We start from the raw sequence: 15,908 nt of genomic DNA, 5'->3' as shown, positions 1-15,908 counted from the left end.
TATCTGAACCTGTTCTGTTAATATTGCTTCACTTCCATGAGTCTATAAATGCCTTGAGGCCATGAACCAATTCTGTCTCCAAAACAGCCCATTAGCTCATTTTTTGGGGGGACATTTAATTATTGTTTACTTATTCTTTTCATATTTACTAACTTTATTCATGTATATTCTTACTGAAAAAATGTTATGAGTAGCTTGTTGTAGAACCTTTGGTTAAGTACAGAGAGGCAAATAAATCCTGTACAAATCTGCTGTAATTCCCCATTTGGAGAAACCACTGTTACTATATTGCTTCAGTCCTTTTAAAAAAATTCATATGTACATCTATATCTATCTACCTATACTTTTAAAGCAAAAGTGGTATGTTTATTAGTTCATAATGTTATTTTTACTTAACCATCATATTAAAAACATTTGATCACTATTTGCCTACCCATTAAAGGAAATAATGTCAACTCATAGTTTTCTACTCTTAATTGACTTGATCTCATGACCCCAGCTGATTGAACTAAAGGCTTGGGATCTGATCCAAGGACAGCCCACCTCTAGATGGTCAGAGACATGCTCATGGGGTGAAAAGATGAGCTGGGCCAATCAGACGTCCCTGGATCATAGAATTGGGGAACTGACATCCTCAGTGGAGCTGATGGTGTAAGGATGCCATGGCCTTGCATCAGATAGAGGCTAGAGTTGTGAGGGAGCAGAAAAAATTAGAATGGAGGAAGCTGGTTGTCAGAGAGAGGAGGGTAGAACAGACCTGTGGCAAAAACCAAGATGCCCAGGAGGACAGAGCCGTGCCATCAGGCTTCTGTTAGTCCTTTTTTTTTTTTTTTTTTGCTCTAGTGTTCTAATCTATACATGTTTATTATAAATACTTCCCTTTCAGTCTTCTTTCCTCTAAAGATAACAAAGTGGGTTTTCTGAGTTCCCTGGTGGTCCAGTGGTTAGGACTCAGTGCTTCCATGGCAAGGGGCATGGATTCAATCCCTTGGTGGGGGGCTGGGTGGGTACTAAAATCCCACGTGACCTGAGGCAAGGCCAAAACAAGAAACAAAGAAAAAAAACAATGGGCATCTATTTCTTCAATCTGACCAGAACCATAAACCATTACTTATGGCTGTATAGCATTCCATTGTGTGGAGCTGCCATTACTGAGTAAAAACCAAGCAAACAAAAACAACCTAGTGATGGGCATTTAAGATGTTTCCAATAAGCATCTTCATCATCAAATTTTTTCAGGTTAAAAAATAACTTTGCTACAATATATTCCAAGAAGTGAAATTCCTTGTTTGAAGGATGGCTGTGTAACCACAAAGTTGGACTTCAGAAATATTGTATCAATGTACAGCCCAATCAGCAGAGCATGAGAAAGGTTGCTTTTTCACCCTCTTGCCAATAGGATCAATTAGGTACTGATGAACCTATTTGCAGGGCAGGAAAAGAGATGCAGACTTGTGGACACAGCAGAGGAAGAAGATGGTGGGACGAATTGAGAGAGTGGCATTGAAACATATAACCATGTGTAAAATAGATAGCTGGTGGGAAGTTGTATAACACAGGGAGCTCAACCTGGTGCTATGTGACAACTTACAGGGGTGCGACAGGATAACAGGTGGGACGGAGGTTCAAGGGGGAGGGGACATATGTATACTTACGGCTGGCTCACGCTGTTTTATGGCAGAAACAAACACAACACTGTAAAGCAATTATCCTCCAATTAATATAAATTAAAAAAAAGGAAAAGGTTGGTACTCTGATGTCAGTTATGACCATAATGTGCATTTCTTTGAACTTGTTTTCATTGAGCAGGCATGTGGATTCTGTCATTAAACAGACCTGAGCTTGAGTTCCAGTTATGCCTGTTGCTGTGTGGCTTCAGTTGAATTACTTAGTTCTCCATTTTCTCATCTTTAAATTGTTGAGATAATATTTCTTTGTTAGGATTATTACAAGGTTCAGATGAGAAAATAAATATAAAATACAAAGTCCAGTAAAGCCTCAGTACATTTCATTTATTATACTTAAGAATGACAATTTGTGACAATTAGATAAAGCTATTTTAGATATTCGACACTCAGTGAGATATGAGCTTAAATATTTAATACCTGTTGGAACTGTATGGTTCAAAACTTCCCTGGTGGTCCAGTGATTGAGACTTCTCCTTCCAATGCAGAGGGTATGAGATCCATCCCTTATGGGGGAGCTAAGATCCTGTAGGCCTCAGGGCCAAAAAAAAATACAAAACATTAAACAGAAGCAATATTGTGACAAATTCAATAAAGACTTTAAAAATGGTCCACATCAAAAACATCTTTTAAAAAAGTGATTTTGTTTTGAAAAGCTTGAGAAAGAACTAATTTCTGAATTTGTAACAAATTAAACCTTTGGCCATTTTTTTTTTTTTAAATGGAGGTGTTCTATACTTATACATTAACAAGTATCTCACTTTAATATTTTAAAGGAAGAATGGGTAAAACAAAAGTTGCTACAGCAAAAAGCTTGGGTCAGGTTGTGAAGTGGTTTATTTGGCATGCTAAGGAACTTGGGCCATATCCTGAAGAAAGTATTAGGAAAAGACCATAATAAGGAAGAATACGACTGCATTTGTCGTTTAGAAAGAATAAGCAAGTCACTGCAGGGACTTTGCTGGCAGAGTGGAGAACAGAGATGATGTAATCACAGTGGAGACAGAGACAAAAGCAAGATACTTCAGAAATAATACCAACTGCACATAAGACATGAGACAAGGAGCCTGGTATGTCCCTAACTGTGAACTGAGCACTACTAACAGCGGTTATTCCCTGAAGTTTGGATTTGCTAGGGTTGGAAAAACTGGACTGTAGTAGATTTCCCAGTGATCACTGGGATCTTCTGTAAAACTTAGATGTAATATTGTGAACTCTTTTCAAATATGAGTTTTCAACATCCTGAGCAATTTTGTTCTGTGTTTCTGCTAATATAATTCCTATCTGTCTGGAAAGGTAGTTTAATATGGAGGAGTTATATACTGGATCGTTGTAAGAGAAGAAAAAACTATCGTGATTTTATTTTGTGGATTGTGTCCTCAAATTTCAGAACTAAATTGTAATGTTTATTTAACCTAAAGCATACCTGTGTTCAGAGCATGAGTTCTCTTAATGGAAGGTCACAACGGCTACCAGAGCTTGTGATAGTACCCAGAGCTGCTGGCTGGATTTCAAGCAGGAGCCCCACTATCTGTGGACTAGCCTTTATACTAGATTTATCTTTTAAATCAGGCACCCAAATAGTTAATATTTTCAATAAGTCTTCAAAAAAGAGAGGTTGAGTCCTTGGGGCTGGATTTTTAAATTATATTTCATAAATCCAGATAATCTTAATCTTATAGTTATCCTATATTAGACTTTTTGTCAATTAACAGTGCCTAATTCTGCCAATGTAGGAGATGCCCGCTAGGGTCCTGGGTGGGGAAGATCCCCTGGAGGAGGAAATGGAAACTCACTCCAGTATTTTTGCCTGGAGAATTCCATGGACAGAGGAACCTGGTAGGCTACAGTCCATAGGGTCACAAAGAGTCGGACAAGACTGAGCGACTGGGCATACACAATAGGGATTATAACAGGAGCAGGGTCAGGGTTCGGCCGGTTAAAGTTTCTGCGGGATTCATAGGTTAAAATGTCCATTGAAGTGAAGTCACTCAGTCGTGTCCGCCTCTTTGTGACCCCATGGACGGTAACCTACCAGGCTCCGTGGTCCATGGGATTTTCCAGGCAAGAATACTGGAGTAGGTTGCCATTTCCTTCTCCAGGGGATCTTCCCAACCCAGGGATCGAACCTGGATCTCCTGCACTGCAGACAGACGCTTTACCGTCTGAGCCACATTACACAGCCGAAAATACTGAACTGGGGCTTCTAGGAAGTCTGATCTGAGATACAAATTTACGACTCTTCAGCAATTTAAGGTGAACGTGCATAAAGTTATTCAGAAAAAAGTGGGCAAGGGAAAAAACGGAAGAGTGCTGAGGCCAGAATTCCGTTGCATACCAATATTTTAAGGGCAGGCCACAAGTTGCAAGGAGAGGAGGCACTCCTAAAAAGGTAAAGAGTCCCCTAAAAAGAAGAACTTGCAAAAAACAGTGGCAATGAATCTAGCGGGAAGGAGATCTGGACAAACACAACTCTCCTGCTTTAGCATCCACTTCTCAGATACTAGAGGGGTTAAGCAGTTCAACTCCGGCGACAGCTGGCGAAGCTGGGAGACTTGTCTCGACTGCCAGCCTGTGCGGCCCCTTAGGGCAGTCTGGGTCCTGCATGTGTCCACAGGAACACACTGGGCCACTTCAAAGGAGGCCTTCCTTGAGCCCTTTGGTGCAGAAGAGTTTGATTAGGCGGGAAGGGGAACGGAAGATGCCCACGTTTTTTATGTCAGGCTACAGACACTGGCGGCATTTTGATAAGTGGCGCGGATCGGGCGGCGGCCGGGGAGGGCAAAGATCCAGGGCCGGGGCTGGTCTTCTCCGTCCAGAAGAGCTGCCAGCGAGAAGGGTCGGCGGGCAGGCTCCTCCTTCTTCCTTCCGCCTCCAGAGGGCTTTTTGGGTGCAGGGAGGGGGCCGGGGGCGGAGCCGGGAGGCACAGGCCCTGCCTCCTTCCGCCCTCTCCCGTCGGCGCGGCAGGGCGGGGACGCTGGGGCGGGGCCCGCGGGTGGGGCCGGCGGCGCGGGGCGGAGCCTCGGGGACCTGGGCAGCCCGCGCACTGTGCAGTAGCTGCCGCCGCCGCCGCCCGCGCCTCTAAGGTCTCTCCGCTTCCTGAGCAGAGACCCGGGCTCGGCCGCCATGTCCTCCACGGACGAGGTTGACGGACTGGGCGTGGCTCGGCCGCACTATGGCTGTGAGTGTGGGCTCCGCGGCGCAGGGGTCCCGGGGCGGGCTCGCCGTCCCCCCGGCGCCGTTTTCCCGGGGGGCTGGCCTGGCGGGTGGGACAGGGCGGCTGTGGGCCGTGCGGACCCGGAAGAGCCGATGCGACGGGGTGGCGGGTGGCGAGGCTCCCAGCCCGCGCCCCCTCGGTGTCCGAGGCGGCGGGGAGGACCCCGGCCGCCCCCACGCCTGGTCCCGGGCGCTGCGGCCGGAGGGCCCCACCCAGCGCCTCCCGCCGCCCAGCTCGACCGAGATTGGGGAGACGGCCTAGGGTGAGGTGGCAGGAGGACGGTGCAGGGCGTGTCCCGGGAACCGGAGCCCCGAGACGCGGGCTCTGCTCGGGCTTCGCGGGAAGGCGCTGCCCGAGCGCTGCCTGCGGGTACATCCAGGGTCCAGACCTGCCCGGCCCCAGGCTAGCTGAGAGGTGCGGCCCTGGGCAAGTCACTTCAGCTTTCTCGGGCTTAGTTCCCTCGACAGGATTTCAAAAGTGAAGACACAAAAAAGAAAAAAAGAAACATACCTCTGACTTCCTCATTTTCCGAATCTCATTTTCTGTCCCTGTCCTGGGACATCACTGAACTGCAGGTGGAATAGTTACCGCTGGCCAAAGGAGGGCCTTTTGGAGTCTTGAGGTTCCCGATTTTATTTGATATTCTGAGAATAGTGTTTTAGGCTAATTTCACTCGACAGTTCTGTGCCAGGTATTACGTCAAATTTGTGACATTAAAGCTGAGTAAGACCAGACCCTGCTTTCAAAGAACGTTTTAATTAGGGAGGCAGACAGGTGTAACTATCTAATGATAATAAGGAGGGATAGAGATAAAGGTGTCCTGTGAACCAACCAGGCTTAAAAGGTAATGTGGATGAAGAAGAGGGGTTTAGGGAAGGCAGTAGGAACACAGTTGGAACATTTGAACAGAGCCTTGCAGGATGCTGTGCAGTTTGACAGGGCAGGGTGGGGCAAGGCATGAGGGTGAAGCGGAAGAGAGTGAACTAAGTTATGGAAGAGAAGAGCGCTGTGTGTGTTGGCTCCTGAGTTGTGTGGAGTACACAGTAGTGTGGGGGGAAGAGTTAGCAAAAGTAGTTGCCGCTAAATTGGGAAAGGCATTGAATGCCAACCCCAATTAGGCATTTAGCACTTAGGCATTTTTTCTGTTTCCTGGATGCCCAAAAAGAAAGCAGGTTGCTTTGAAGTTAATCTTAGGGGCTTTTGAGACAGACCACCTGGGTTTGAATATAGGCTCCATCATTTATTAGCCTTGGGGCAAAGATCATGGAGCCTCAGTTTCCTCATTTGTAAAACATTTGATAATCACAGGATTGTTGTGGGGCTTCCATGGGAGAATGCATGTAAAAAGCACAGTACAATCACTGCCACTTAGGTCTCAGTGACTGCTGGCTTTAGTGATTAATAAAAAAGTGAAAAAGCACAAAGTGCTCTGGATTGAGAGTCTGGCAGATAGATTAGCGCAAATTTGGACCAAAATCTCAAGTCATATAGTACATATAGTACATGTTCATAATATTGGGGGCTTCCCAGGTTGCTCACCAGGTAGAGTCCACCTGCCAATGTAGGAGACATGGGTTCGATCCTCTGGGTCAGGAAGAGCCCCTGGAGAAGGAAATGGCAACCCATTTCAGTATTATTGCCTAGAGAATCCCATGGACAGAGGAGGCTGGTGGGCTACAGTCCCTGAGGTTGAAAGAGGGACAAGAGGGACAACTTAGCAACTGAACAACTGTAACAACTGTACAATATGTTATTGTATTTAAAAGTAAAATAATATTGTACTTTTAAATAGATACTAAGATGAGTATATAACAGTTGAAAAATGGTTCCTATCTAAGGAAAGTCATTATAGTCCACCTGGCTATCCACACGTTACCCTAACTCTCCAGGTGACCAGCAGGAATTTGATGCTGTGGCATTCTTTGATAGCTCAGGAAGGGTTACAGATTCTTGCGCTTACATTCTTTCTTTCATGTTTTAGCTGTCCTGGATAATGAGAGACTTACTGCAGAGGAGATGGATGAGAGGAGACGTCAGAATGTGGCCTACGAATACCTTTGTCATTTGGAAGAAGCAAAGAGGTAAAGATTGGCTGGAGAGAAGACTGGGAGAAAGGAGCTGATACTGTGTGAACAAAGATAAAGATCTCGTTGAGTATGTAGATGCGACTGTGGGAGGCAGGTTGTTTGAAGGAATAAGTAAGTATAGCTAGGATATTTTTTTCATAGGAGCAAGTAGCCTTGATGGTAGTTTTATCATGAAACAGTCTGATGGGCACTTTTGTTCAGTTTCTAAGTCATGTCCAGTGGGCGCTTACGTATACTGAAAATTTTCCTGGTTTGTGTTGTTCGGTTTTATGCTTATGGTGCATGTTTTGGGCACTACCAGCTATATGGGAGAAAAGCATTTTTAAGGTTTCAAGTTTGGGGCCTTAATGTTTCGCTGGTTCTTTACTAATTTTGCTTTATATGTGAATTGGGTCCGTTTTCCCCTTGGTAGTGCTCTGGGTGTAGCTCCATCCATTTGGCAATATTCAAAGACTGTTTACCAAAGGCAGTGTCATCTGCATTCTTCGTGAAGTTAATGTGCAACTGCTGTTTTCCATTTTCAGATGCTCCAAGACCTTGTGGTCTTAGGGTGTCAATTTACTATCAGTGGTTCATTTCTTTTGTTCTGGTGCTTGTTTTTTGTTTTTGTTTTTTGCAAGATTGCCGGGTAGATAGATGTAATTACAGATCATGTATCCTATAAGTGAGCTTTGGTGGAAAAGGCCAGCAAGGGAAAATGAGAGGTTTTGTGGTTAAAGTCTAATGAAAATCCAGGATGTTTCAAAGGGTGCTAATAAACAAGAGTTTTTTGTCTTGTTTTGTCTTTTTAATTTTGAAAATCTTAAAACACTACCAGAAAGTCCAGAGAACAATACACCAGACATCATGTATTCCCAAACTAGCAAATGTCAGTCCTTCAGATTTTTCCCTTTGCTCTAAAAAGGCACAGTTGGAGTCCCCTTTGTGTTCCTCCCTGGTCCCATTCTCCTCCTTGCTATTCCTGGGGTTACCTCTAATATGCATTTGATGCATCTTCTTGAATCTGGGCTTCTTTTCTGAGCTTAAAGCCCTTGCATGAGACTGGGGAAGGGGAGAGGGGATTAGTGATGATTTAGGTGGAGAGAATGGTAATAACACTTATTTTTCTAAATGGAAGGTTAAATGGAAGGAGGTGAATATGTTATTAGGAAGGGGGATGTTTCTCATGCAAAGTTTATAAGGAACAAAAACATTAAGTCCTCTGTTACTCATATTATGGACTAGATCTAGTTTTGGAAGGTAAAGAATTTAAAAGCTGTAGCTGATATGAAAGACCACCTTGTGCTCTGTGAAGACTTGGTTGGTGTCTTTGTTGAGGTGACCTGTGGGTGAGAGAAGGGCCCCAACCTATCTTCCTTCCCCCGTCTAAAACATTTCTGTTTTTAATATCGGCTTTGCACAGTAAAATTCCCTTTTTAGAAAAGGATATTTTAGTTAACATTCCCTTGCGACCACTAATCCAGTTCTGTTATTATTTTTTAATTTGCCCATGCTTGTGGCTTGTGTGATCTTGGTTCCCTGACGAGGGATCAAAATTGCACCCTTGGCCGTGAAAGCTTGGAGTCCTAACCACTGAACTGCCCAGGGAAGTCCTCAGTTCAGCTTATCTGGTTCAGCCGTCTCATTTCAGCAAGGAAACTGAGGTCTGAATGTCCATGGTCACATGTAGTTTTCTTTATTGAAGAATAGTTTCCATCGTTTTAAACAGTGGTTTCTAACCAGCTGTGTACAGTAGAACTGTCAGGGGAGCTTAAAAAATGTGGCTATTTGAACTTTACCACAGAGATTCTGGTTCAGTAGATCTGGGCTAAAAGGTCCAGATACCTATATATTTTAAAAACTCCTGATGGTTCTGATTGGGCTTCCCAATGCAGGAGATGCAGGTTTGATCCCTGGCTTGGGAAGATCCCTCTGGAGAAGGAAATGGCAACACACTCCAGTATTCTTGCCTGGAGAATCCCATGGACAGAGGAGCCTGGCGGGCTACAGTCATGTGATCGCAAAGAGTTGGACATGACCTAGTGACTATCAACAACAGCAGGATGGTTCTCATGGTCCCCCCTAGTAGAGAAATGAGATTGAAAATCACATTTGAGACCTCTCCCTTACACTAGATTACGATAGCCTGACTAGGATGGTGTTCTTTTTTTTTTTTGAAGTTTTGAAAACTTTTATTTTATATACAAAGAGCTAGTATTTCCGCCTAAGGTTGATGTGCTGGATGAGCCATCTGAGGAAGTTCGGTTAGTCCAACTTAATGAAGCCGATGTCCTTCGCATACTGGTGGAAACACTGGCGGCACATATTGAGGCCATATTTCCGGATGAGACCGTGCCGGTTTGAGCAGACTCGGCAAGAGCGAGAACCCTGGCCGAATTTTCTCGGATGGCTCCAGTAGAGCTGCTGGTGACCCATGTTGCTTTCTCGGCTGCAACGAGGTAAAAGGCTAGGATGGTGTTCTTTATCACATTTCCTTCTTCAAGTGCTCCACTAGGAAGGCATTTAATTTCCCTCTACTCCAGAGCATGTTCTTTTCTGGAAGGTGTTTTGTTTTTTTTTTCCTTTTCCTAGAATAAAAAAGGAACCCATTTCCTTTAAAATCCATCCAGGGGCCATGATCCCCTGGGACGTTTTTCGGTTGGGTGCTTCTGCATACTTATGGAGTGACTAAGGCGGTGAGACAGTTGAGACAGTCTTGATTTTTCATGCTTTTGGCTATAGGGGAGAGCATAATGGTGGCTTTTTATCCTTGTATGCTCTGCGCTTTGGCCCCACATTGAGGAAATGTGCCTGGTTTATTATATGGAGGCAGTTACAGAAGATCTGGATGCAGTAGCTTTTGTTGTTTGTTTAAAGCTTTGATTAGATTATCAACTTCAGAAGCACCTCTTTAGACTTTACACCTAGAGAGGGCTAGGACAAGAGGCTTGGGGATGTTGTGCTGAGAAAAGGAGACTGGGATACCTCCTGGCCACCCATCGAGGCTGCTGCCGCCCCTGGAGTGTCCGAGGTGTAGCACAGACAGATCACATGCTCTTGCTCATTAGCTGCGGCTTCAGCCACCAGTTGTGTCTCCTGCCCTGGTGAGCTGGGGTGTATCTATCTTGTGTGCTGCCCAGGCTCCTCTGGTCCTTTTTGCCTCTTTGGATTGGCCCCATCCTGTTTCCTTCATAACCTCTACCCCTCCCAGTTTGGAGGAGTCCCAAGGTCTGGAATTTACACCCATCCCAAGGCCAGGAAGAAAGATCAGAGAGATCCAGGGGAGAAAAGGCCCCCTCTTTAGTTCTATTTATAACACTGCTGCTCCTCCCACTAGTAGCCCCACCTTTTGCACAGTGGCCCCATTGTGTATCCCAGGGCGCTGTGCTTTCTCCTGTACCTGCCACAGCTCTGTTGTGGGAAGAGAGGAGGGCGTGTGGAGGGAGAGAGCATATAAACAGGGAGCGCAGGCAGGGAGTGTAAGTGAGAGTGTGGGTAGAGAATAGTGAGAGCGTGTTGTGAGTTTAACCTGAAAGGGTAAGTGGGAAAATTTAGGAGTGATTCTCTAAAAGTGTACATTCTGGAGTGGTTGGGAAATAGAAACTGCAGATTCTGCTTTACTCTAGTTTCGATACAGAAATTAAGTTATTGTCCTAATGCAGTGTCATCAGGTTTTATGCTGAGGGCTACAGAGCAGACCAAGGGCTTTTATTAAGCGAGACTTCTTACATTCTGTATTTATGCTTACATACGGGCTCATTTTTATCCTATTGCCTGTTCTGATTGGGCTTTACATTTGTTTTGGCTAAGCAGCAGTTGTACAGTAGAGATGAAGAGCATTTTTCACTCAGTTGAAGGAGGTGAGGTTTAAATATATGAGATATGATAAGTGTTCAGTAATAGAAAGAACAGAAGGTTCAGGTGAAAACAGCTGAGAAGGGAATATAACAGACTGCAGGGCAGGAGAACGAGTGAGTAGGACTGAAAAATGGGAGGAGATCCAGTTAGGTTTAAGGTCACGGAAAGAAGGTTAATTCCAGCATTTCCACAAGTTTGACAGTTTAGGATTCCTTCTTTCAGAGGCTTGCCCGTATGCCTTCTGAGCCTGCCATGGGTCTCCTTCCTCTTGCTCAAGTCAGGGAGCAGAGCAACTCCTCCCCCTGCTCCCCCAAATCGGGGAAAGCCAAGGCTGTGGCTGGTTGGAGACTGTCAAAAACCATGTGATGTTAACAAGAGTGTAACACTAAATAGAAGCACTTTACCGTCTGTAATTTAGGGGCGTTGAAAACGTATCTTGCAAAGAAATTGGTCCTTGAGAACAAATTCTCTTTTGTACGAATGTATGTCTTTGTTTCTGGCATCAAGTATTTTCCAGATCTCCTTTCCTGTAAGTGGGATCAGAATTCCAGTAACATCTGGATGTATCTAGGCTAGTACACTGCGATCATGAAAAGAGAAATTAAAGACGTTTAACTAGAAGCTTGCCCACCAGCTTGGAGAATTCCCTTAGGGAGGAATATCACTTAAAGATTGGGGAGGGTCATTTTTAGATTGACCCAAGCTCTCCTTTCACAGATGAGAAAACAAATGTAATTGTTTGATGAGGCCCAGTGTGACTAAGGGGCCACAGTAAATGTAGCTTTGTAGTGGTACTTTCAGAGTACAAGCTGGATGCATTCATGTGTTTGTGATTATCAAGGAGAAGTATGGGGCGGGATTTATTCTTAAAATGGTGACATAGATGAAAGTCTCATTTTTTTCTGAAATTTACCTAGTGCAACTGCCTTGGAAAGACTCCATGGTAAGAAGTGGGTTGCTATTTAAAAGTGATAAAACTGATTCAAACTATGAGTGCTTTTTCTTATTATTACAATGTTACAAATCCGCAGATAATGTTCCCGGAGTGGCCATGTAAACCTTGCCTACAGTGTAGCTGAGCCATTTAGTAAATTTACAATTTGAGAAAGGTAGACAGTAATCTGGTATAAATTAGGCAGTCTACTAGTTATTAGCTGTTGTGATTACTAAGAAAAGTCATATGACCATAGTCTCATAATACTTATAATTAAGTAAAACAAATGTTAAAAGCCTGAATAGAACATCTTTGAAAATCTTGACTGTTGAAATACTCGAAGTGTAAAGAATGAGGACTTTCAGTTTTGGCAGGTGTGAGTCTGATTCTGGTCTTGCCAGTTTCTTAACCTTAGGGGGAAGAGCCCAAGTTTGTACTTTGCAGAATGCTGTGCATTTTAGGGAGTTGAGGTGAGTGTTAAGTGCCTGGCACAGTGTCTGAAGTACAGTAGGCACTCAATAAATGTATTCTTTATCCTGGTCCTTGGGGAAAAGCAGATTTAATGTGGAGATGAAGAGGCATTCATAAACTTTTCTGGGGAATTTTCTGGGTTCTTTCAAGATTCTCAAGGTTGGTAGCTCTAGTTTTTTTGCTTCATTCTTAAGCTGTTGTCTGAAAGAACAAGAGGATACCTCTAGGTATTGGAGGGTGTGAGAAGACTTTTTCTTTTTACATAATGCTTTTCCATGTACTTAAAATACTTTTTGAAGGCAATGGCAACCCACTCCAATACTCTTGCCTGGAAAATCCCATGGGTAGAGGAGCCTGGTAGGCTGCAATCCATGGGGTCTCAAAGAGTCAGACACGGCTGAACGACTTCACTTTCACTTTTCACTTTCATGCATTGGAGAAGAAATGGCAGCCCACTCCAGAGTTCTTGCCTTGAGAATCCCAGGGACAGAGGAGCCTGGTGGGCTGCCGTCTATGGGGTCGCACAGAGTCGAACATGACTGAAGCGAGTTAGCAGCAGCAGCAGCAGCAAATTGCTTTCTACAATGATCATGAATTTTATAATGAAAAAGGAATGGATTAAGAACAAGGAAAACCTGGGAATTCCCTGGTGGTCCAGTGGTTAGCACTCTGCACTTTTACTGTGGAGGGCCCAGGTTCAATCTCTTGACTGAAAAAAGAAGAAAGAAAAAGGAAAAAGTGTCCAAGTATATAATTTTTAGCTAGTGGTAATCACAAATTTTGGGCTTCCTTGGTGGCTCAGACAGTAAAGAAATTTAGAATTTATAATTGTCATCTTAATTATGATTTTCATTGGGTACATTATATCTGTAGTTTACTTAGATTTATTCCAAAGTTATATTGCCTTGATTTCTGAAAAGATTAAATGTTTTCCCATATATTTGTTTACTGTTTATTTTATTATGCAAATTATCAATGGTGTTTGTTTTCTAGAGTTATATTGTTGATTTTTGGAAGCTTTCTTATGGGCATCAGCCTGTTGTATTGCTATATTTTCTCTTGATTTTCCATTTTATTCTTTTACTGTATAGAATTTTTAAATTTTATGTAGTTTAAGTGTTAACCTTTTTGCAATTTCTTCTATCTAGTTTAATTTCTGTAAGGCTTTGCTAAAATCTGAAGTTTTCTGTTAGCTTTTCTATGATTTAGTGATTTAATTTTTTAAGCATCTAAGTCTTTAAATTTCCTCTTTCTAAATCATTCCAATATTATTTAAAAATAATCTTTCTACTGTGTATTAGGGATTGATATCTACTATGTCAGATATTGAATTACATATAGTTCTCTTTCTAGGCTTCTTATTCTATTATGGTGAACTGTATTTCATTTTTCTTAGAGAAATGTATAACTTCATTTTTTGTGTTTGTTATTTAGAAACAACATTTGAAGCTAGCTTGATTTTTAGCTCCAAGACAAGTAACATTTTAAAAATACTTTTTCACAATTTGAAACTTGTAAAGTTCTTGTTTCTTATAAAGTGTCCTCATGTTACATATTACAGTTGATACCGGCTTAGTAATTTTGCCTGTAAATGTGGAAGCTCTTCTCGATTTATATCTTCATATCTTTTTTGTTTATTTTTGCCCTTGGAAATCGTTATACCTTTAATAATTGGTTCTAATTTAGTAGTCTTTCTTGGGGGTGCCTGGTGGTAGGTTAGATATCTCAGTGTCTTATGGCTGATCTTGTTTGTTTAAATTTTCTGTTTCACTGACTTGGTTTTCTACCATCTTGATTTTTCCTCTTTGAGTCTGTTAATGGTGGTTACTTTATCCTGTTGGAGTGTTCATTTGGGCCTGTTAACTCCTTTTCCCTCTCTACTGTTGTTAATAGGTCAAAAGGTCTCTGATTTGGCTACAAAATCCTTCTTTCCACCTGAAAAGGATCCTGTATGTATCACTAAATACTGTGATTTAGGATTCTTTTCAGGTGGAAAAAAGGAGTTTGCAGTCAAGAGAATTGGTTACTTTACCAGTTTCCCTTATTTTCAGTAAGTGTTGGAGTGGATCTGACCACAGGAAATTGGTGTTAACCGGTTTGTCTGCCAGTCAAGGTTAGGAAAGTCTGGTTGGGCTAAGTCTTGGGCCATTAGTTTGACCTCATCTGACATATTTCTTCTGGCCTTAGATGTCAAAGCAGCAATTGTTCATATGTCTTGATGTTCCCAATTTAAGAAACAGTAAAAATGTACTTGAAGGCCGAAGTTGGCATGTTCTAGGAATGTGATTTTCTGGTTTTGCATGATACTCTGTCTCTAATTTCTGCATGATTCCTTCCGTTTCACAGTTTAGCAATTTGGGGATACCTGATGGTAGAAAGACCTGTTTCGAACATTTTTAAACATGAGGTATTTGATGGTTGCATGGCTGTTTCTATCTGGGGCTGCTAAGTAAACCTTTTCACAGGAAGTATTTGTGTAAGAAAGTGCTGGTAGGCAAAGTGAGACCATCCGGAAGTGATTCATACGACTGGGGTTGTTTGTTTAAGTTGGGACTTGGTTGCCTAGAGACCGTATCTGTGCAAGCTGAGTGAAGTGCCACATGAATGCAGAGGTCTCATTGCCTACCTGATCGAAAAAGGACCCTGCCATTTGATTTTTCTTCTGAAAGACCTTTTTATAATCTCATTGATCCCCATACTTTGACTATGTGTGAATCAAAAAATCTTAAACTTATAAATGAAAAAATCTGGTTAAAGGGTTTATGTTGAAGGGAAGTCTACTTGCTTAAATCTAAATGTTTAAAATTTTTTTCTTTTAATTGTGCGATAGGAAGAATTAATTTTTTTCAGTGTTTTATTATAGAAACTTTAATACTTCTGATACCTTTACACCAGCTAAGAGGTAGCAAAACAACCCCCACACCCCCTAGCCAAAACCAGCCCTGCAGTTTGCATGGATAGCATGGTATGCAGGATTCCTGTTTGCCCTGATGTCAGTGTCTCCCCACCCCCTCATCATCATCGTCAGTACCATTTATTGAGCACTTAATCATGTACTGGGTACTGTGCTAAGCACTTCATATGTGTTATCTAATTAGCTGTGCTTGAAGTCATGTGAGGTGCTTATTCTTATCTACGTTTAACAGAAAAGAAAGCAAAACTTGACTCACCATCTCTTTAAGTGATAGATCCAGATTCCAGGCTTGGCGAGGACTCCAAAGCCTTTGCTCTTCCCTGGTCCAGTCTCTCACTTCCGTACCATTTATGCTTCAAACTCTAATGCCAGCAACAGTAGTTACCAGTAATTAAGCAGAATGATGGTGTGTTGTGTGTTCAGATGCTAAGTCATCTCCAACTCTCTGCGACCCTATGGACTACAGCATGCCAGCTCCCCTGTCTTTCACTGTCTCCCAGAGTTTGCTCAAATTCATGTCCATTGAGTCAGTGATGCCATCTAACCATCTCATCTTCTGCCACCTTCTTTTCCTTTTACCTTCAATCTTCCCCAGCATCAGGGTCTTTTCCAGTGAGTTGGCTCTTTGCATCAGGTGGCCAAAGTATTGGAGCTTTAGCATCAGTCCTTTCAATGAATATTCAGGGTTGATTTCCTTTAGGATTGATTGGTTTGATCTCCTAGCATACAACATTACAGTGAGATAGGCATTGTTTTTATTTTA

The 15,908-nt window shown here is 42.7% G+C and overlaps 2 protein-coding genes across 2 annotated transcripts in view; one reads left to right on the top strand and one right to left on the bottom strand.

Moving 5' to 3' along the window:
- Positions 1 to 4,710: 4,710 nt before the first annotated feature.
- The window catches only part of IQGAP1 (IQ motif containing GTPase activating protein 1), a 108,951-nt gene continuing 97,753 nt past the window's right edge, over positions 4,711 to 15,908 (top strand). Inside the window, exons 1-2 of the mRNA XM_015101899.3 lie at positions 4,711 to 4,866; positions 6,884 to 6,983. Of these exons, the coding sequence (XP_014957385.2) occupies positions 4,812 to 4,866; positions 6,884 to 6,983 (155 nt within the window). The 5' untranslated portion in view covers positions 4,711 to 4,811. The remainder of the gene's footprint in view (positions 4,867 to 6,883; positions 6,984 to 15,908) is intronic.
- On the bottom strand, positions 9,130 to 9,435 carry LOC114109006 (small ribosomal subunit protein uS14-like). The gene has a single exon (XM_042235105.2). It carries the CDS (start codon positions 9,402 to 9,404, stop codon positions 9,234 to 9,236), a length of 171 nt encoding a protein of 56 aa, XP_042091039.1. The 5' UTR covers positions 9,405 to 9,435; the 3' UTR covers positions 9,130 to 9,233.

The sequence above is a fragment of the Ovis aries genome, chromosome 18, assembly GCF_016772045.2.
Source record: "Ovis aries strain OAR_USU_Benz2616 breed Rambouillet chromosome 18, ARS-UI_Ramb_v3.0, whole genome shotgun sequence".
NCBI classification, from domain to species: Eukaryota; Metazoa; Chordata; class Mammalia; order Artiodactyla; family Bovidae; genus Ovis; species Ovis aries.
Note: the sequence above shows the minus strand (reverse complement) of the source record. Positions and strands in the feature narration are given on the sequence as shown.

What these genes read in the sequence shown, in the direction of transcription:
- LOC114109006 (XM_042235105.2), bottom strand. Translation starts at nt 9,404, where the DNA reads ATGGGTCACCAGCAGCTCTACTGGAGCCATCCGAGAAAATTCGGCCAG.